The 23,783-nt window shown below is 37.0% G+C and overlaps 1 protein-coding gene across 1 annotated transcript in view; it reads left to right on the forward strand.

Moving 5' to 3' along the window:
- Window positions 1–666: 666 nt before the first annotated feature.
- LOC128559002 (non-lysosomal glucosylceramidase-like) overlaps window positions 667–23,783 on the forward strand; it is a 49,971-nt gene continuing 26,854 nt past the window's right edge. The window contains exons 1-6 of the mRNA XM_053549659.1: window positions 667–924; window positions 5,342–5,430; window positions 6,378–6,493; window positions 6,972–7,193; window positions 8,776–8,865; window positions 10,213–10,368. Of these exons, the coding sequence (XP_053405634.1) occupies window positions 755–924; window positions 5,342–5,430; window positions 6,378–6,493; window positions 6,972–7,193; window positions 8,776–8,865; window positions 10,213–10,368 (843 nt within the window). The 5' untranslated portion in view covers window positions 667–754. The remainder of the gene's footprint in view (window positions 925–5,341; window positions 5,431–6,377; window positions 6,494–6,971; window positions 7,194–8,775; window positions 8,866–10,212; window positions 10,369–23,783) is intronic.

A 23,783-nucleotide genomic window follows, 5' to 3' on the forward strand; every position in this document is an offset into this window, starting at 1 on the left:
AAAACAGTAATATTTAAGCTATAAATAAGATAAATATATCATTTAAAATGACCAACATGAAGTTTTATCTATTACTTAATACATATTTTCAAGATATTACATAAATCTTTGAAATAAATGTCACAACTAAAATAAAAGTCCATTTTTTCAAAGAAGTATAATTTCTTTTATAGCTCTTTGATTTTGTGTAAGTTTTTGCATGAAAATGTCCATTTTGTAGGACGCTGTCTTGATAAATCGTAAAATTTCTTTTATAAACCCGATAAATATATTATGAAATATAACCAGCATGTAGGTTTAACTATCATCTATCATATTCATTTAAGAAAATACAGATATCATTGAAATTAAAGCCGTCATTTAAATAATAAAAGTCCATTTCGTAGACGTAAAGTCCATTTCACGAAATGGAGTCCATTTTACACTCTATACCTACCGCCTTAAATATTTGAGTACAAGCATTTAAATACCATTTTAAATTAACTATTTGACATAAGCAAGGCGCATCGACCTTCAAGGCTAACTGCCACAAATAGTAACAAAAATGCGATTGAAGGCGGCCACATACGTGCCTTTCCTGCTGATTCCGTTCCGTTCCGTTTCCTTTCGTCGTTTAACTTGCAAGACAACCTCACAGAGTGAAATAATAATGAAATCACCGTCAAGCGTCTGCAAATTCAGACGTCTATTTTTTTTGGTAATTTTTCATTAAAATCTGGACTTTTTGGCGTTTTGAACACTTCGAAAATATACTATGGCGAACAGAAATCCTGAAGATAGTTTTACAACTCCAAAAGAAAAGATTTCTGGACTTCCTGATTATGGATGGCGTGTAAATTTAGACCACCAATTTACCGAAAAGTGCAAGCCATTTCAGTCGCCAAGATTAAGTCAGATCCCATCCTTGGTTGGACTTGGGTTAAGGTGTGTAATTACATAAAGATAATAAATTTGTTTTTATGCATATGTTACATATTCATAATTTATTTCCAATGCTAACCCAATTAACAGGTCAGTGAGATGGCCTGTTAAGGCTGCACCAGCTGGTTCATGATTTTGGTCCAATTGACTCATAAGAAGACATGTACACATGGGCCTAATCAGGCTAATGAACCATATTTGTCATAAATATCAAATTGTGATGAAAATCTTGTAAAAAAATATGCGCTTAGAAACACATTCGCAATCTTGTTTTGACGTGTACACTTACTTCTATGCATGCACTTCGTGCTCAGACAAGCTATATAAGCTGCCTAGACTAGATTTTTGTTGCAGAACGAAGATAATATGGATCAGTAAAGCAGGAGTTATTTGCATCAAATTTATGGTATATTTCAACTTTTATACATTATTTTGCTGTGTTTCATCAGTTAGCCGCCAGTTTGCAATTTTCCCAGCTGTATTATGATCATGTGACTGAAAGTAGCCATTTGATGCTGGCGAACCTGAAAATAGTATAAAGGGAGATAAAAACGTGTGTCTCATGATTTATGGTTAATTAGGACTTTTATGTATACATGTCTTATTATGGGTCAATTGAACTAGCCTGGTTCAAACGAACCAGCCTGGTTCAAAAAGGCCATCTCTCTGACCTGATTAATAAACATTATAATTTCTTTGTAAAACTGGTGGCCCACAGACAGGATAATTTATCTCAGAGAAGAAAGTGGAGATTTTAATGAAAAAATAAATTTTGGCAGCTTTATGCTTAGAAATAAAATTCTGGTTCCCCAGCCTATGCCCGGTACTTTGGCTAAAGAACCAGTTTCCACACAGAAGTTTGCTGTTTTGGGAACAGATTCCAGTTCTCTAGCCACTGCCTTTTAAAAGTGGGTTGGTAGAGGCGCATGTACTTAATAAACTAATACCAGTACAAATCAAAATCATCAAAACCGGACAGTCAGGGGTGTGACTGTTTCAAGTAATCGCAGTTTATAACCCATTTGAGTTATTGGTTAAACTTTCATAACTTGTTTCAGTTGTCATAAAATATTACAAAGCCCTCCTGTGCCAATTCCTCATTTTGAATGAGACTAATGCAATTATTTCCTGAATCCTTGACCTTTTATCTTTCCAGCTATGCAGTAAAAGTTTTTACGCAAGGCTGATAAAGTTTTACGCAAAAGCTTTAAAGCTATTAAACTCTTAATATCCCATTATGCTTATCAGGTCATGCTTAGACTAAAAGAGAATTTGATTAACCTCAGTTTGCTACTCATTTCACTTTAAAGGTCTCTTTGTGAGAACAGCAAAAATACTTTTTTGAGTAACTTACCAGAGTTAACTATATTTTATAACTAATACAGGTTATAAAATGCTTGAAAAAGTAGCTGAAATAGGTTACATAACTTAAAACAGTTACACCCCTGACTGCTGGAGCTGGATATATATTAGCTCAATTTAGCTGTAGGTATATTTTAAAGAAGTACTCTTGAGAGATATAAGCTATTTCTGCCTTGGTTATAAATTTGGCAGTGGCTAGAGAACTACTCGCCCAGTTCTTGGTCAGTTGCTAGGAGATGAGCAGTTTGGTTGATTTTATGTTTATTTAAGTTGCAAACAGCTCTTTATATAGAGATGGCCTCTTGGTTGGCACCAGGGTGTGCTACATGTATGTGCACTTGTGACTTTCTCAAGCATGCTATTATTGTTTCTTTTCTGGTTTCCTCTAAACTGGATGTGTTCCTTCACTGTGCAAAGAGTTCAGGCTGTTCTGTAGAACTTCTAGAAGTCTACGTGTTTCTCGATTTATTTAGTCTTCAGTTTTGTTGCAATTGAAAAATCCACCAATGGTAGACTATTGGTCCGTTTTATAAGATAAAATCCTTCCATCTTCTACATGGAATTACTACATAATTATGCATGTGCCTTCTCATCTCATTCAAAGTTTGTTTTTAGCTCACCTGTCACATAGTGACAGGGTGAGCTTTTGTGATCGCCCTTCGTCCGTCGTCCGTCCACAATTTCTTATGAACAAGATAGAGACCACATTTTGCAAGCAATTTTTATCAAACTTATACAAAACTTATATTGGCATGATATCTCAATTCCTTTCAAAAACTGGCCAGATCCCATCATGGGTTCTAGAGTTATTGCCCCTTAAAGGGCCAGAATTTGCTATTTTTGTGCGTCAACAATTTCTTGTCTGCATGATAGCAGCTTCATTTATGATTTGAATTTAACCAAACTTGCACACAACCTGTATCACCATAAGATCTTGGTTCCTTTCTTGAACTGGCCAGATCCCATTATGGGTTCCAGAGTTATGGCCCCTGAAGAGCCAAAATGAGCTATTTTGACCTTGTCTGCACAGTAGCAGTTTTATTTATGATTTGATTTTTACCAAACTGGCACACAACTTGTATCACCATAAGATCTTGGTTCCTTTCTTGAACTGGGGAGATTCCATTATTGGTTCCAGAGTGATGGCCCCTGAAAGGGCCAGAATTAGCTATTTTGACCTTGTCTGCACAATAGCAGCTTCATTTATGATTTGATTTTAACCAACTTGCACACAACTTGTATCAACACAAGATCTTGCTTCCTTTCTTCAACTGGCCAGATTCCATCATGGGTTTCAGAGTGATGGCCCCTGAAAGGGCCAGAATTAGCTATTTTGACCTTGTCTGCACAATAGCAGCTTCATTTATGATTTGATTTTAACCAAACTTGCACACAACTTGTATCACCACAAGATCTTGGTTCCTTTCTTGAACTGGCCAGATTCCATCATGGGTTCCAGAGTTATGGCCCCTTAAAGGTCCAGAATTGGATTTTTTGGCTTTTGCAGCCATATAGAGACTTCATTTCTGGTTTTATTTGATACAAACTTCCAAAATGTCTTCAACAACAAGAAATCTTGGATTCCATGACAAATCAGATCCAATCATACGTTCCAGAGTTATTTTATGTCTGATTACCTCCCCTGATTGTAATCAAAATGGATTTATATCAGTAAGTACTTATAGGACTTATTTGAAATTTCATTATTGTTATTAGTTGGAGTGAGACAATCAGGGTAGATAACTATGGACTGATTTTATGTCAAATTACCTCCCTTTATTTCAAATTAAAATGGGTATATCTCCACAACTAATGAAGATACTGATCCGAAATTTCATTTATGTCAACAGATTTATTTGGCAGATCCTTCTTTTGTTCTCTTATAATATTTATTTATTTTTTTAATTACTTCCCTTTTACGTTACTATAAATAGCTTATTTTTAGTTACTATTTTATTATTGGCCGTAGGGAAAAACCGAGACGACTTTTCTGTGGTACAACATGGATGGTACCTCCAATTTTTTGGTGTATTTAAAATAATTTTGACATATCTATACCTTGTAAGAAGTTTTTTTTCTTTTTGGTTAAATTTCTTCCCTTTGTTGTTCCTGCCCTTTGGACTTAGATATTTTTTCTGAGGACCTTCTTGTCCTCAAGTGCAATGATAACAGGTGAGCGATATAGGGCCATCATGGCCCTCTTGTTATGAGTTTGTATGCCCAACTCTGTTTGGTCTCACTGGTCAAGTGGTTTATTACTTTCCCTGCACAGCAATTAATTGAAGTTTCACTAGGGGCACAAAGTTGCTCATGTGTCGAAGCCATCTAACTTGGTTTCAGAAGATATGTTAATCCACTCAGGTGCCGGTTTTGTCTTAAATATTCCTCATCCTCTCCCGTTAAATGGGCACGCCTTCAGATTAATGTAGAAAAATCAAAATTAAAAATAAGACACTCATCCCTTAGTAATAGAAACAAAGTGATTCAGTGAGTTTTGGCAAGAATTTATTTGCAAAATCATTCATGTACGATGTAGTCTTTAAAACAACGTATACAAAAGCTATCTACTGTGTTAGTCACACTGTAAATGTTTGATTTTTGAGTTATTTCTAAAGAAATGTTTACTTCATGTGTAATCATAACTGCCTCAAGGGTTCAAGCTGGGAATAAAATTTTTAAAAACCCGCTCGCTCCATGTAAAATCTACCCGCCTCTGAAAATCAAATTTGAGGAAAAAAATAAGATAAAAATTTCGCTTGGTCCCATTTTTTTGAAAATTTTCTGAAGAACTATTAATCAATCTGGTATGGCGTAAGTATGAAAATTTGAGATGCTGTTATTTTGACCAGTAATTAAGTTGCGCCATCAATGATGCGTTCGGAATTATTTTGAGGGTCATTTTGAAAATCAGTACATGCTAAAACGCACAAAATTGTGCACAAGGAAAACCCTGTTCCTACTATGACTTTAATAAGGCAAAGCAAGGTAATCTGAATGAAATGTGACAATATGAAATTAAGCAAGACCTATGAGATGCAGAGTTGTTTATGTATTTTAGGTACACTCATCATACGCTGAAATGTTACATGAAAGGACGTCGTCCTCACATGGATTTTGTCAACCCTGTCCTGCATAAACCGATATATGGTAAGTGAAAATAGTAAAATGATGACCTATTAAGCTTTGCCCTGCTAAATTTCTAAAATGGACTTGTCTGTCATTTAGTTTGGGCAGTACCATTTATTATTCGAAGGGGCGTTTACTGAAAATTTACTGACTCAATAGGCCAGCTCGCTTAGCACAGTAGGTAGAGCGTTGGTCTATGGATCGCGGGGTTGTGAATTTGATCCTCGGGCAGGGCATAATATTATGTTCTCCGTGACTATTTGATAAACAACATTGTGTCTGAAATCATTAGTCCTCCACCTCTGATTCATGTGGGGAAGTTGGCAGTTACTTGCGGAGAACAGGTTTGTACTGGTACAGAATCCAGGAACACTGGTTAGGTTAACTGCCCGCCGTTACATGACTGAAATACTGTTGAAAAACGGAGTTAAACCCAAAACAAACAAACAAACTGACCAAATAGCGAACAGTGTTGACCGTGGTCAGCCTGCACAGATGGTTGCAAAGGCAAGATCACTAGCTGGCAGCAGGCTAAAGGTTAAATGAATGGTGGTAAACAATGCAAAAATATATAACAGTTAATATTTGACTGAAGACATACAATTTTATACTTTGAAAACAAAAAAAAATGGGAATGTGTTTCAGTTTAACATAAAATCAACTGTTGGTTTACTTACATGTAGGTACTAAGCGATTTTATACTGCATACAAAATTACATGTACAATGTAGCAATTTTTGTAAAAATGAATTTCACATGTACGTGTATATTTTTGTCCTATTAAAGTAAGCTCCCAAAGAATTAGATTTAGCAGGGTTTACCACAATGTGCTTGACTGCCTGACACATGATAACAGCATTATTCAATACAGTAAAAAAATGGAAATTTTGAAATAAACAAAGAAAAGAAATATGGAAAATTGTCACTGTTTTGAAAGCCTAGTGTTATTTCTTTTTTGTTTGCTTGTAGGATGCCCTATTGGTGGTATAGGATCTGGAACAATTGGTAGAGGATATCGAGGAGAATTTTGTAGATTTCATATGGTACCTGGAATATATGACTATCACACTGTTCAAGCTGATGCTGTAAGTAGTCAGTATAGTAGTCTATATGTATTGTTGTTACAGCACTCCTTATATAAGTGGCAGGTCCATAGTTTGAGCTATTGGCTGGCCTATACAATGTAGTTCAGCACTTGTTTACAGGGCTGAAGTCAAAAGTTAGGAAAAGTCTGAAAATTTATTTCTGATGTCTTTCAGATTTTGGGTAAATAGTTATGACTGTTAACTTGCAAGCTATTCAGTAAGAGTATGATAAAAGTTATAATATAATGTTGTTGTTAGGGAATTTTACTGGCTTTCAAATTTAATATCATGCAGGCATTGAGATTTGCCCTTGTTTTAACTTTGAAGATGAAAAACTCCCACCCACAAAAAAGTAATCAAGTATTACTGTGTGCTGTTTCATTGTCAAAACCACAAAATTCCACAGTCACAGCATTAAAGGATTCTACAGTATGCAGTTTTATAGTATGGTGAATGAAAAGTTTATTTTGTATTGCAGTTTATTTTGTGTATACGTAAAGACGGTCAGACAGTCTACCAGAAGGTGCTGACAGGACACAGGGTCAGTAAATCATTGAAGACGTGGCAGTGGGGCTTCCCACAGAATCAGGCCACATACCAGACATTGTACCCACGGGCATGGACTGTGTACAATATACCAGAACATAAACTACGTTTAATCTGCCGGCAGATTTCACCTATCATTCCTCATGATTATAAGGTAATACTACATAAAAACAGAGGCCTTTTTTATCATTTTGGGAATGCCACCAACACCAGTGGAATTGGGTAAACTAAATGCTCTCTGAAATTGTCTTAATGAAGAAAAAATTTGCAAATTACCAAAACCTATGTAAAGACAGTTTTTAGTAAACTATTAAATGTTGCATTTCAGTAATTGTTCAACAATATAACTGTTGTTATAATTATCAAAATATACATACAAATTAGCAAAACTATTTTCAAACATCAAAAACCATAAAAGTTATCACTCCATTGGAATTTAAAATCAAGAATTGGGGAAAGGAACATACTTTCTTGCCTTTAGATTACCTCCTTTTACTAGAGGTAGATTTATAGGGGAATAAAAAGCTCTGACAGAATAGGATCGACTCATTAAGCTAATAAGGTAAACAGTAAGACTTAGATGAGGCATATATGTTCTCTTTGACATTTTGATAAAAGACATTGTCTGAAGTCAATTATCCTCCTTCTCAGGTTCATATGGGGAAGTCTGCTATAACATGTATTTGCAGAGAACACAGAATCCTAGACTGGCACCCATCCCTATGTTTGTTCTGTAATATTTCTCATGTATAAGTTTTCTTCTTTAATAGTGGCATTAACTCCAGCAGGTTCTTTCTATATTGACATTTTTATTGCCCCTGACTCTGAACATAGGTTTAACCATCAGATAAAAATGTGCTATTTTAGAGGCTTAAAATTAACTTATAAAATGTTTGCAGTGTACATTAAAAAATAACCATGCAGCCAGGTTTACAAAATCAAGAAACTCTGGTTAAATTTAAAAGTGTCTTCCATTACATAACTGGGATACAGTTAAAACATGGTGCTGAGTCCAAACAAACAAACAAATAAACAAGCATGACGATTGTCTCCAGATTGATTTCAAGCTTTTTTCAACTTTAAAAAATCATTGGAAAATAGATACTTTATTTAATTGGGATACCGTGAGTTTTAGTTGGCTAATTGGTGTAAATCAACAATTCAGATGTGTGAACACTGTGTTATGCAGCTCAAAATTATAGCTATTCTTGTCTACATATTAGGTGAAGACAAGCTGTTGCAGGTGTGCACTTTGGTATTATTTTATGACATCATTACTTATATACAGAATTCCCATGTGATATTTATAGCTGGAAAAATCTAGAAGGCAGAAACTATGATCTAGTATACTGCCTGAACAAGACCGTTGTTTTCCCGATCCCCTGGACAGACCTGGCATGTGTTTAATTTCTCATCCCAGTATGCTTCTTTTATTGTGAAAACCTTGTCTTAAATAGGCAGGTGTGTAAGAATCTTATTTGCTTCATTTATCATTATAGATAGAGATGAGTACAGTCACTGTCTGATCTGTTTTGTCTGAACCATATAATTAATAGTCATTGGTAGACCTGTCTTTGACTGGTGCATTATACAATGATGTCTATTAGTAATTGATGACGATTGAACAATGATAGATGGTATAAATTGGTGATGTTCTCATGATATTACACACTAATTAAATATTTGTACATTTCAGGCATGGCAGGTGATATATATTATTATGTTTTATATTGAAGGACTCATCATTTCCGATGACAGCATTTATATGGGAGGTAGAAAATCAGGGAACGGAGACTTTAGATGTTAGCATCACGTTCACATTCAAGGTGAGATCATTGTCTTTACAGAATTAGGGTATATTCCATTTTTCAAATACCTTAGTTATTTAAAGAATTGGTTAAAATGCACAAAAATTAACTTTTCAACAATTGAACCTATTTCTCATTAAATTCATAGAAAAAGTAAAAATGGATAATGATAAACATTTCACAAAATATTTGGACAAGAAATGCCACATCAGGGGGAGAAGGTTAACTCCCGATCTCATGAATTTTTGGTACCATTTAGCTAAAAATGAGTCAGTACATTTATGGTGGAGTGATCAGACATTGAGCTATGAAACCGGTTGGATTTTGAAATAATTTGGCACAAATTTTTACCCTAATGAGACGGTAGGTTTTGCGCAAGTTCCAGACCTGTAGCTCCAAGGTCAAGGTCACAGTAATAAGTCAAAGGTTAACAGTTGTCTGGTGCATAACTCTGCCATTCATCAATGGATTTTGAAATTACTTGACATATATGTTTGCCATAATGAGACGATATGTCATGCAAAAGATCCAGACCCCTAGCTCTCAGGTCAAGGTCACACTTGTTGAAAAAGGCGTTAAACCCGAACACACACACACACACACATACACACATGCACATACTTAGAGGTTGTTTGTATTTGCCCAATCCATAACTCTGCCATCGATGAAGGGATTTTTAGCTCGACTATATGAAGTATAAGGAGAGCTATCCTACTCAACCCGGCGTCGGCGTCTTTCCGCATCCCCACCTTGGTTAAAGTTTTTTAACACTTCCTCTTTTTTTCATCATATCTCTGTAATTACTTGATAGATTTGACTCAAACTTAAAATAGTTATTGCTCATCATCACCCACATCATCTGACAAGGGCCATAACTCTTGCACCAATGTTTCATGATTTATCTCCCCTTTTCAATTAGATTTTCAGGTTAAAGCTTTGATGCACTTTTATTCTATCTCTGTTATTACTGAATGGATTTGATTCAAACTTAAAATAATAGTTCAACATCATCACCCACATCATATGGCACAAGGTACATAACTCTAGCACAGATTTTTCAGGGATTATTCTCCCTTTTTACTTAGAATTTCAGAATGACTCTGCCGTTTATCAAGAGATTTGAAAAATAATTTGACACAAATATTAACCATGTTAGTGCTTATTACCCGAGTCTCTCAGGTCAAGTTCACAAAATGATTCATACCTAAACTATTGTGGCATATTTTGCGCAGACAACTGTAGCATTCTTGGGCTTGGGGGCATTTGTTACTAATAGTGACAGCTCTTGTTTCTTTGTATGATGCTGGAGGTTTCTCTGAATGATGCTTTTAATATATATCATATATCAATTCATTTATCAAACAGAATGGTACAGGAGGAAAGAAAGATCATGCTGGTGGCTGTTGGACAGAATCTTTCTGCAACAAAGACAAGGACAAGGAGGACACTGTTTCCGGTGTTATGATTCACCAAAAACTTTATGATATGGCATGTACATATGCCATTGCTGCTACCAAAAAGGTTTGTGTCTGCTGTTATAGTAGTATATCACAAGGTCACAAGGTAATGATCAAACTGTTTAATGTATCCAGGTTGCTAGGGGATGAGTAAACTGCTCAAGATATCCAGGTTGCTAGGAAATAAGGAAAATGTTCAAGGTATCCAGGTTTCTAGGGGATGAGTAAACTGCTCAAGTTATCCAGATTGCTTGGGAATGAACAAATTGCTCAAGTTATCCAGGTTGCTAGGGGATGAGCAAACTGTTCATGGTATCCAGGTTGCTAGGGGATGAGCAAACTGTTCAAGGTATCCAGGTTGCTAGGGGATGAGCAAACTGTTCAAGGTATCCAGGTTTCTAGGGGATGAGCAAACTGCTCAAGGTATCCAGGTTGCTAGGAGATGAGTAAATTGCTCGAGTTTTCAAGATTGCTTGGGAATGAGCAAATTTCTCAAGTACCCAGGTTGCTAGGGGATGAGCAAACAGCTCGGTGTATCCAGGTTGCTAGAAGATGAGCAAAATGTTCAAGGTATCCAGGTTGCTAGGAGATGAGCAAATGGGGAACATTAGTCAGTTATTTCCCCTGATTATGTCCAAGAAGGAGATTGGTCCTTCCTCTGTTTTTATCGTTGACTTCTTTGTAATTTTCAAAAGCAATATCTGTACTAAATTTCATTGGATTAAAATATGATTAAAGACAGGTTTTCCTTTAGTGGCTCTCTGTTAAATTTATGTTAAATTTAGGTTTGATCAATCATTTTTATTTAGAAATCTACAAATAAAAAGCATATGTATTTTGACCAACCGCAACATCTTGGATAAAGGTTATAACGAAAAAGTCGGAGGAATCCAACTGAAAGGGACCAGTGTAGTATTTGGTTATCCTTGCGCTTTATCCTTCCAACTTTTCAAGGGAAGTACAGTCTAACCTGTCTTAAGCAGCCAGCTAGGGGAAGCAGACAATTTGGCCGCTTAATCCAGGTGACCGCTAATCGGAGGTGCAGCCATTATATGTATTTTTCAGACTTCTGACCAGATTAGCCTTTACGCTCATTTCTTTTTCAGTTTTCTATTATTTTACCAGGATACATTGATGTGCTTTTGCCTTCGCAATACTAATGGTCTTTTTATTAATATTAGCAATCTAAAACTTTGTGGTTTTTTTACAACAAAAAATGTTACGGACAATTTTCCAACTTCAAAGCAAGTTTGTTTACAAATTTCACCAATTTGGTAAGGGAAGCTACTCTCCGCGCTTACAGCCTACGCTAAAATATAAGACTGCCGTTACTTTCCATAAAAGATGGAGTGGTTTATATTTCTTTCAAACACAATAAATCTCGTATAAATTTAATAGTATTTTGATGAAAGAAATATAAAAAATACAAATATTATGCTACTAATTAGATATTGAATATTATCTTTAACCGAGATCAAACTGTGAACAACAAAATTGACACGAGGTGACACGCTAATTGCCGATAATTACTGGTCACTTGATCATTACAAAAAAGGGATCACACCTTTGGGTATCTGTTTTAATTGAGAAGCTCATGTCATTTTGTCGTTCTTGTGGTGAAGTCATACAAAACTTAGCAACCATGTGTTTCTCAAAAATCGGATATCATCGGCAATTATCGCCTAAAAATGATTGGAATCTGTCGGGGGCGTCATAAACTCTCTGCTGAACGGAGGTGACCGCTGATCAGAGGTGACCGTTAGTACAGGTTAGACTGTAACAAGCTAATGTTCCTCTTTGCTCAAGGTATCCAGGTTGCTAGGAGATGAGCAAATTGCTCAAGGTATCCAGGTTGCTAGAGGATGAGAGGAAACTGCTCAAGGTATCCAGGTTGCTAGAGGATGAGAGGAAACTGCTCAAGGTATCCAGGTTGCTAGGGAATGAGCAAATTGCTCAAGGTATCCAGGTTGCTAGGAGATGAGAGGAAACTGCTCAAGGTATCCAGGTTGCTAGGGAATGAGCAAATTGCTCAAGGTATCCAGTTGCTAGGAGATGAGCAAAATGTTCAAGGTATCCAGGTTGCTAGGGAATGAGCAAATTGCTCAAGGTATCCAGTTGCTAGGAGATGAGCAGAATGTTCAAGGTATCCAGGTTGCTAGGGGACGAGCAAATTGCTCAAGATATCCGGGTTGCTAGGGGATGAGCAAATTGCTCAAGGTATCCAGGTTGCTAGGAGATGAGAGGAAACTGCTCAAGGTATCCAGGTTGCTAGAGGCTGAGAGGAAACTGCTCAAGGTATCCAGGTTGCTAGGGAATGAGCAAATTGCTCAAGGTATCCAGTTGCTAGGAGATGAGCAAAATGTTCAAGGTATCCAGGTTGCTAGGGAATGATCAAATTGCTCAAGGTATCCAGTTGCTAGGAGATGAGCAGAATGTTCAAGGTATCCAGGTTGCTAGGGGATGAGCAAATTGCTCAAGGTATTCGGGTTGCTAGGGGATGAGCAAATTGCTCAAGGTATCCAGGTTGCTAGGAGATGAGAGGAAACTGCTCAAGGTATCCAGGTTGCTAGAGGATGAGAGGAAACTGCTCAAGGTATCCAGGTTGCTAGGGAATGAGCATATTGCTCAAGGTATCCAGTTGCTAGGAGATGAGCAAAATGTTCAAGGTATCCAAGTTGCTAGGGAATGAGCAAACTGCTCAAGGTATCCAGGTTGCTAGGGAATGGGCAAATTGCTCAAGGTATCCAGGTTGCTAGAGGATGAGAGGAAACTGCTCAAGGTATCCAGGTTGCTAGGGAATGAGCAAATTGCTCAAGGTATCCAGTTGCTAGGAGATGAGCAGAACTGCTCAAGGTATCCAGGTTGCTAGGGAATGAGCAAATTGCTCAAGGTATCCAGTTGCTAGGAGATGAGCAGAATGTTCAAGGTATCCAGGTTGCTAGGGGACGAGCAAATTGCTCAAGGTATTTGGGTTGCTAGGGGATGAGCAAATTGCTCAAGGTATTCAGGTTGCTAGGAGATGAGAGGAAACTGCTCAAGGTATCCAGGTTGCTAGAGGATGAGAGGAAACTCCTCAAGGTATCCAGGTTGCTAGGGAATGAGCAAATTGCTCAAGGTATCCAGTTGCTAGGAGATGAGCAAAATGTTCAAGGTATCCAGGTTGCTAGGGAATGATCAAATTGCTCAAGGTATCCAGTTGCTAGGAGATGAGCAGAATGTTCAAGGTATCCAGGTTGCTAGGGGACGAGCAAATTGCTCAAGGTATCCGGGTTGCTAGGGGATGAGCAAATTGCTCAAGGTATCCAGGTTGCTAGGAGATGAGAGGAAACTGCTCAAGGTATCCAGGTTGCTAGAGGATGAGAGGAAACTGCTCAAGGTATCCAGGTTGCTAGGGAATGAGCATATTGCTCAAGGTATCCAGTTGCTAGGAGATGAGCAAACTGCTGAAGGTATCCAGGTTGCTAGGGAATGAGCAAATTGCTCAAGGTATCCAGGTTGCTAGAGGATGAGAGGAAACTGCTCAAGGTATCCAGGTTGCTAGAGGATGAGAGGAAAATGTTCAAGGTATCCAGGTTGCTAGGGAATGAGCAAATTGCTCAAGGTATCCAGGTTGCAAGAGGATGAGAGGAAACTGCTCAAGGTATCCAGGTTGCTAGAGGATGAGAGGAAAATGTTCAAGGTATCCAGGTTGCTAGGGAATGAGCAAATTGCTCAAGGTATCCAGTTGCTAGGAGATGAGCAAAATGTTCAAGGTATCCAGGTTGCTAGGGAATGAGCAAATTTAATACTGTCAAATTTCAAACTTGCTTTGGGTATTATAAGATCACAGTGTAGAAACAGTGAACAACCCAAACGGAAATAGCGATGTGATTATACGACATACACAGTATCTGGGTTTACACGCCGCTGCTATTTTCATTTATTTTTAGCTCGACTATTCGAGGAATAAGTAGAGCTATCCTACTCACCACGGCGTCGGCGTCTACGTCAGTGTCACACCTTGGTTTGGTTCCAGTTAACAAGGGTCAATGTTTATTGGAGAGTCAGTCTACCTTACAAGTGTATCAATTAGTGAGAAGGGGAAACGATGTAATTTATCATAAATTATTATATATAATTGACAACTTTTAAAGTTATACTATTTTTTTTTTTTTTTTTTTTTTTTTTTTTTTTTTTTTTTTTTTTGGCATTTCTGTGTAAAGAAAAATATTAATTTTGTTTATCAAACATAATAATAAGATAATCAGAAACTTATTTTCACAATAATGAAATAATGATAAACTTACTTAAAAAAATATGCAAGTTTTTTTTTTTCAAAGTCTGTTTGGAGAATTGTGATATTTCAGAAAATTGTGACTTTCACTCATCTAAAACTTGCAGAGTTTTGTAATGTAAATAACATTTGTCTAAAAATTGAAAACAGTATGTGCATTTCAAAGTTACAAAGCAAAGCATGAAAAAAAGTCACTTTTGGCAACATACTGAAAATGAAAATTCAGTATAGATGGGACACAATAATTTAAAGTTCAAATAATGTTGATTACATGAACACAAGAAACCCATTTTCCAATTAAAAAAAAATATTGTTTGTCAGCACAAAGAACTCCTGAAGTTTTCACTATACTTGTGTTTTATTATCATTATTATTTTCAATATTATTACTGTATCTTTAATCATCCTTTATGTAATATAACAATAATTATTATTATTATGATTATTTATTATTATTATTATTATTCGTACGTCGCACGCTATTTTGCACAAATGCGTAACGTAATTTCGACGTCAATTTGACGTCCAATAAATAATTGAGAAAATAAATAGCAAAAATGCGTTGAGATAACTCTGCATATTCTTTAATGATATCTTAATTTACAATTATTGCTTTGAACACATTTGTTATTGTTATTATCGGTGTTTTTTATCATTAATTATTACCGCCCGTTTCTTAAATATATACGCATTTTAAACTGCAATTAATACTATCATGTTGTACCGTGTTGATCGCAAACATTTATATCAACCTCCGGACGTTAACAAAACTAGCATCAACAGTGATCAGGATGATTATAGCCTAACCTACAAAGAGGCAGGGCTGTCGCACGAAAATATTTGAAAAAAATATTTTCATTAAACGGTAAAGCAGTTAATTTTAGAAAATTACATTATGCATTTGAGAATGTAACAGGTCCTATGGATTTAAAACTTTTTTCATGCTAAATTCAGTTTTGTACTCTGACTTTTGATTAAAACAACACCAAAAAAAAATTCTACCAACAAATAACCCTACAAATAGAAGAAAATCAGTCAACGGTTATTATGCGATAATCCTGCGCATGCAGTGACGTCATCCGATCCAGGTGCGTAGCACGGTCGTAAAACGTAGTTACCTTTTTTTTCTTGATGAAAATTGGCAGAATTGTTCATCATCATGAGACGGAGTGTCATGCGCAAGAACCAGGTCCCTAGGTCTAAGGTCAAGGTCACACTTAGAGGCCAAAGGATACAAGAATGAAAAATTCAAGAATGACTTTGTCCGGATCATATCTTCTTCATTCATGGAAGGATTTTGATGTAGGTTGGCACAGTTGTTCACCATAATGAGAGTGAGTGTCATGCGCAAGAACCAGGTCCCTAGGTCTAAGGTCAAGGTCACACTTAGAGGTCAAAGGATACAAGAATGAAAACTTTGTCCGGATCATATCTTCTTCATGGATGAAAGGACTTTGATGTAGCTTGGCACAATTGTTCACCATCATGAGACGGGAGTGTCATGTGCAAGAACCAGGTCCCTAGGGGTAAGGTCAAGGTCACACTTAAAGGTCAAAGATACAAGAATGAAAAGAGCATTTCTTCTTCTTGCATTGAGGGATTTTGATACAACTTGGCACAGTTGTTAACCATCATGAGACAGAATGTCATGTGCAGAAAACAGGTCCCTAGGTCTAAGGTCAAGGTCACCGGGCGGGCGGCGTCTACAGACCTTGTCCGGAGCATTTCTTCTACATGCATGGAGGGATTTTGATGAAACTTGGCACAGTCGTTCACCATCATGAGACGGAGTGTCATGCGCAAGAACCAGTTCCCTAGGTCTAAGGTCAAGGTCACACTTAGAGGTCAAAGGTCAAATTCAAGAATGACTTTGTCCGGAGCATATCTTCTTCATGCATAGAGGGATTTTGATGAAAGTTGGCACAATTGTTCATCATCATGAGACGGAGTGTCGTGCGCAAAAACCAGGTCCCTAGGTCTAAGGTCAAGGTCACACTTAGAGGCCAAAGGATACAAGAATGAAAAATTCAAGAATGACTTTGTCCGGAGCATATCTTCTTTATACATGGAAGGATTTTGATGTAGCTTGGCACAGTTGTTCACCATAATGAGAGGGAGTGTCGTACGCAAGACCCAGGTCCCTAGGTCTAAGGTCAAGGTCACACTTAGAGGTCAAAGGATACAATAATGAAAACTTTGTCCAGAGCATATCTTCTTCATGGATGAAAGGACTTTGATGTAGCTTGTCACAATTGTTCACCATCATGAGACGGAGTGTCATGCGCAAGAACCAGGTCCCTAGGTCTAAGGTCAAGGTCACACTTAGAGGCCAAAGGTCAGATACAATAATGACTTTGTCGGGAGCATTTCTACTTCATGCCTGGAGGGATTTTGATGTTACTTGGCACAATTGTACACCATTTTGAGACGGAGTGTCATGCACTGGTCCCTTCTTTTGAATTACTTCCCTTTACTGTCACTATAAATAGCTTATATTGTAACTTTTTCATTACAAGTCGTAGGGAAAAATCGAGACCACTTTTCTGTAGTACAACATGCATGTTACATCCAATTCATGGGTATATTTTGAGCTATCTCTACCTGGTAAGGATTTTTGTGTGGACTTGTAATTTTTTGGGGGGAGTGGGGGGGGGATTTTTTTATGCCCCCGAAGGGAGGCATATTAGTTTTCAACTGTCCGTCTGTTCGTTAGTTCGTTCGTTCGTCACAATGTTAACTTTTTGCATGAAAGCACTTTACTCACGAACCACTGCACCCAGGACCTTCAAACTTCACATGCTTATAGTACTTATTGAGTACACCACCCCTACTGACTTTGGGGTCACCAGGTCAAAGGTCACGGTCACAGAGGTCAACGTTAACGTTTTGCATGAAGGCACTTTACTGGCGAACCACTGCACCCAGGACCTTCAAACTTCACATGCTTATAGTACTTATTGAGTACACCACCCCTACTGACTATGGGGTCACTAGGTCAAAGGTCAAGGTCACAGGAGCCAATGTTAACTTTTTGCATGAAGGCACTTTACTCGTGAACCACTGCATCCAGGACCTTCAAACTTCATATGCTTATAGTATTTATTGAGTACACCACCCCTACTGTCTTTGGGGTCACCAGGTCAAAGGTCAAGGTCACAGGGGCCAACGTTAACTTTTTGCATGAAGGCACTTTACTTGCGAACCACTGCACCCAGGACCTTCAAGCTTCACTTGCTGATAGTACTTATTGAGTACACCACTCCTGCTGACTTTGGGATCACCAGGTCAAAGGTCAAGGTCATAGGGTCCAACGTTAACTTTTTGCATGAAGACACTTTACTCGTGAACCACTTCTCCCAGGACCTTCACTTACATGCTGATAGTACTTTATTAGCTCGACTCACCCATGCGTCGGCGTCAGCGTCGGCGTCCGCGTCCCGATTTGTTAAGGTTTTGTATGTAAGCTGGTATCTCAGTAACCACTTGTGGGAATGGATTGAAACTTCACACACTTATTCACTGTGATAAACTGACCTACATTGCACAGGTTCCATAACTCTATTTTGCTTTTTTACAAAATTATGCCCCTTTTTCGACTTAGAAATTCTTGGTTAAGGTTTTGTATGTAAGCTGGTATCTCAGTACCCACTAATGGGAATGGATTGAAACTTCACACACTTGTTCACTGTCATGATCTGACATGCACTGTGTAGGTCCCATAACTCTACTTTGCATTTTTCTCAAAATTATGCCCCTTTTTCGACTTAGCAGTTTTTGGTTAAGTTTTTATATGTAAGCTGTTATTTCAGTATCCACCTATGGGAAAGGATTGAAACTTCATGCACTTGTTCACTTTATGAGCTGATAAGCACTGTGAAGGTTCCATAACCCTTTTCCCATTTTTACAAAATTATGCCCCTTTTTCGACTCGTATTAATTCAATTGACAAGGCTGTTGAATAGTCGAGCGTTGCTGTCCTCCGACAGCTCTTGTTAGTATACCAACCCTACTGACATTGGGGTCACCAGGTCAAAGGTCAAGGTCACATGAGCCAACGTTAACTTTTTGCATGAAGGCACTTTACATGCAAACCACTTCATCCAGGACTTTCAAACTTCATATGCTGATAGTACTTATTCAGTACACCACCCCTACTGACTTTGGGGTCACCAGGTCAAAGGTCAAGGTGCTGCGGGGGCATTTGTCACCATTAGTGACAGCTGTTGTTTTTGTTTTTTTCTCTTTAAAGATCAACTAAGTAACTTCCCTTAGTTGTTTCTATAAATAACTTACATTGTAAGTTTTTTATAATTGACAGTAGGGAAAAACCAAGACCACTTTTCTTTGGTACAACATTGATGTTACTTTCAAATTTTGGGTGTATTTTAAGGTATCTTAACCTGGTAATGATTTATTTTTGTTTACTTACAAAGAAAAAAGAATTACAATAAATTAAAAAAAAAACAACAACAAAACATTGTAAACAACTAGAAAATTAAAATTCCATTTGCAAATACAGGTGCTAATGTAAAGAAATTTGCTGTGACGGGCGTATATTGTGACATTCTGGCACTCTTGTTAGCTGTGTGTTTGACCTATCTCTAACCTGATAAGGTTTTTTGTGTGGACTTAAATTTTTATTGTGCTCCCAGATGGTTAGCATATTAAAATCTCACTGTCTGTGCATGTGTTCCTGTAAATTCTTGTACAGGCTGTAACTCTGCCAGCCATAACTTTTGAAATCACTTGGCATAATTGTTCACCATAATGAGACGACTTGTCATGCACAAGACCAGACTCCTAGCTCCAAGGTCAGGGTCACACTTTAATAGAGGTCCAAGGTTAACAGGATCTGTTCTTTTCTTGTGCGGTCTATAACTGCCATCCATGCCAACATGGCATAAATGTTTACCATATTCAAATGACATGTCATGTGCAAGACCCAGACCCCTAGCTCTTAGGTCAAGGTCACACTTAGAGGTATAAGGTTAACTTGGTCTGTTTCTTGTCCTGTCCATAACTTTGCCATTGATGAAGGGATTTTAAATTATTTGGCAAAAAATATTCTCTATATTCAGATGACGTGTCGTGCGCAGTACCCAGACCCCTAGCTCCAATGTCAAGGGCACACTTAGAAGTCAAAGATGTTCCGCGTCTAGTCCATAACTCTGCCATTGATCAAGGGATTTGAAAATAATTTGACACAAATGTAAACAATATTGAAAATGTGTGTTATGCTTAGGACCTAGGCCTTTCGGGTAAAAGTCACAAAATTATGTGGTTTTTTTTTTTTTGAGGGTGGGGGGAGGGGGTGGGGGTTCCGCAGACAACTGTAGCATTCTTGGACATGCTTTGGGGCATTTCTCACCAATATTAATTACAAGAATTAACAACCACAGAATTTAAAAATTCCATTTGCAAGTACAGGTGCTAGATTAAAGAAATTTGCTATGACGGGCGTATATTATGACATCCTGGCACTCTTGTTTACTTGTCAGATTGAAATATTTTTGAATATGTCTGTCAATAAACTTTACTATAGTCACTGAAAATTTTGTAGATAACAAACAGATTCTGTTAATAAACACTCTTTTAGTAATAAAAAAAAAACAATAACAAAAAAACATGTAGAAAAGTCTCAAAAGTGTTATGTTGAATTAAAGGAATTTTGCTTTATGTTGAACATGAAAAATCTATTTATACTAGTTTATCACTTAAGATAATTTAGTACCAACTGCTGTCTGTTTTTTAAAAAAATCTAATGTTTATTTGGAGGCATGGCCATTTAAATATAAAACATGTAGGAATATTCTTAGTTTGTCATTGATTGACACAATCACAAAATCAATGGAAATTAGTCCCCCATGACTATGAATGATTTCACAGTATACATTGGTTAAACCGCTGATGAATTTTGTTCTAGTTATGACAGCTTGAAGACCTGGAGAAAGTTGTCATATTTGTCTTGTGTAGTATTACAGCTGAAGTACAGTTGACTTGTTTCAGCACACCAGCAGACAGCATAGGGAAGACTGAGGTCTTTCAACACAACTTTTCCTGTAGAACAGTCACCTGCTATCTCCACTATAGCCTTTCTCCCCCAGTCACATACAAAAACAGTACCATCATCTGACAGTGTTATACCAGAAGGCACAGCCATACCACCATAACTACCAGTCACCTCACCTTGCCAGTTTAACATTGTAATTGTTTTCATGTACAAGTCAGATACATAGATAGAATTAGTGTTAGTGGTAACATATAGTGGATTGCTGAAAATATTTTCTCCTCTGACTGTTGTCAGTATAGTACCATTGGTATCAAGAATTTGGAGTTTTGCAGGATCAAGAAATGACACAACAAGTTTCCCCTGACAGCAGCTTATACCATAACATTTTCCATCAACCTTCAGAGTTTGTTTCTTCTTGAGTTTGTTTGAGGAGACTGATATAAACAGAATATTTTGTTTGTTAGGAACTGTGACAGCAAGTTCTGTACTGGCAAATGTGGTGACATCTTGTGGCCAAGTATCTAGTTGTAATTGATCAGTTACAGTTTGACTGCGGGTATCCACCATTTTTACAGCACAGTTATTCCAGTCAGTGACGATAAGTAGATCAGGAGTAAGGAGAATCATTCCTGTTATCACACATATGTCTTCATCTATTGATGTTTTTACACAGATTTCACCCTGATGTGATGTTTGTCTGGATTTTATATCAACAGCTGGAGGAGGACTTGGTTGTTTTAATGATTTCTCTGTGAATGTACCCAGTGACCTCTTTTTTTCAAGTAGGGTTGATATTGCTTTATTTGGTATAAAGTTATACTCCTTGACATCACTTGATGCTAGCTGTGGGACATGTTTCTTATAATCTTTGATCATTTCTTTAGCTAATTTTAGCTCCATGAAAAGTTTGTCTGCTTGTTTAGATGTGTTGAGATGTTTAATGGTGTCTGATGATGTCTTCAGAGACTTGGTTACATCATTGCAAGTTGTTTCTACTGACTTAAGGTTCTTATTATTTTCTACTTGGATTGTCTTTGCTGCATCTTCAGCTTGTCTTTCTAGTTCATCTAGTCTTTGATTTATTTCTTTCCGAAACTTCTTTATATCAGCCAGAACATCTTTCAGAGAACTGTTTGACTTTGCAGTAAGTCTCTTCACAACTTCTGATTTCTTGCAACATTGCTCAGTAATAATATCCATATCTTTCAAGATATCTTGATATTCTTTGCTGTTTATGAACTGTCCAGAAATACCAGGGATGTAGTTGACTTTGCAAGATGTACCTGTGTGTTCAAGTGTAACACATACACTGCAAAGTAATGCGTTGTGATTCTGGCAGTAGAACTTGATCATTTCTTTCATGTGTTTAGGGCAAGGTTTGGTAAGGTTGTCAGACTGGCTTGGATGAACATAAGCTTGAGACATGGTTTGTGGCATTCTGTTTTTATCTAGAAGAGTATGATGCCTTGAAAGGGTTTGTTTCTTGTGAGCTGCCAAACAAGTGTCGCACAAGTGCTCCCTGCAGTCAACACAATAGCCATGGGCAGGGAGTCGAGGACCGTCACAGTCACAAGGCTGGCAATAAACTATAAGATCTTCATCAGACCCCATAGTTGATGATGATAAAAATGTTTTGGGCATCTTTTTTCCTGGTACATCCATGTCTAAACTGAAATGTAAAATAAACAAGTACCATTTAAATTTTTATTGAAATTTATTCTCTATGCTATTTGACATTGTTGATTGTAATAATTGATAGCTGTAGATGAAAAAAAACAATAATTTGGTTTTATATCTTTATGTGATATGCCAATAATAGTAGCTGCTTATGGTATTAAAACTTTTTTACGTTATTTGTAAGTACAGTCTAACCTGTCTTAAGCAGCCAGCCAGGGGAAGCAGACAATTTGGCTGCTTAAGCCAGGTGACCGCTGATCGGAGGTGCAGCCAGTATTATATGTATTTTTCAGACTTCTGACCAGTTTAGCCTTTAGGCACATTTCTTTTTTGGTTTTCTATTATTATTTTACCAGTATACAATGACGTGCATTTGCCTTCGCAATACAAATGGTTTTCTTTGCAATCTAAAAATCCGACATGTTTTTTTTACAACAAAAATTGTTACAGACAATTTTCCAACTTCAGAACAAGTATGTTTACAATTTTCGCCAATTTCGTGAGGGAAGCTACTTTCCGCGCTTATTGTCTACGCTAAAATCTAAGATTGCCGTTACGTTCCGTAAAAGATAGAGTGGTTTACATTTTTTTCAAACACAATTAATTTCTTATAAATTAAATATTTGATGACAGAAGTATAAAAAAATCACAAATATTATGCTACTAATTAGATATCAAGTATTATCTTTAACCGAGATCAAACTGTGAACAACAAAATTGACACGAGGTGACACGCTAACTGTCGATAGTTACTGGCCATTTGATCATAACAAAAAGGGGATTACACCTTTGGTTATCAGTTTTAATTGAGAAGCTCATGTCATTTTGTCGTTATTGTGGTGGTCACGCATAACTTGGCAATATCGTGCTTCTCAAAAATCGGGTATCTTCAGTGATTATCGCCTAAAAATAATTGGTTTTGAAAGAAAAATGGCCACTGAAAGGGGTCAAATATGGCAGTCTGGAGGCAGTTTCGATGGCCACTGGCTGAGGAGGGCAGGTGGCCACTGAATAAAGTGATAAAATAGAGGAAAATCCGTCGGGGGCATCATAAAATGACCGCTGATCAGAGGTGACCGTTAGTACAGGTTACACCGTATTATAATTATAGGGATAAATATGTAAAGCTTTCACTGGTATGATCTTGTTGGTTATTTGTAACCAGAAAATAATTATAGAGATTTCTCTATATAGGACACACAAAGTTTGCAAAGCTGTAAGCTTATGTTTAAAGTTTGATCAATATAAACCCTGTTCTTGTTTAGTTTGTATTAAATGATAAATAATTGTTTTAAAATACATACCAAACGAGAAATCCTGTTTTTGCTTAAATTTTACAATGCTCGTCTTAATCTTTATCTGATGTTTGTTGTAAATATTTTGCTGTCTCTATTGGTGATAATGATATCAATTTACTTCCTTGTCAGGTGACAATGTTTAAACAAGTTTACGAAATTATTTTGTGAAATGATATCTTTAGATTAAGTTTTGAATTCAGTTGACAGTCCGTGACTAAGTTT

This window comes from Mercenaria mercenaria, chromosome 8 (assembly GCF_021730395.1).
Source record: "Mercenaria mercenaria strain notata chromosome 8, MADL_Memer_1, whole genome shotgun sequence".
In the NCBI taxonomy this organism is placed as follows: domain Eukaryota; kingdom Metazoa; phylum Mollusca; class Bivalvia; order Venerida; family Veneridae; genus Mercenaria; species Mercenaria mercenaria.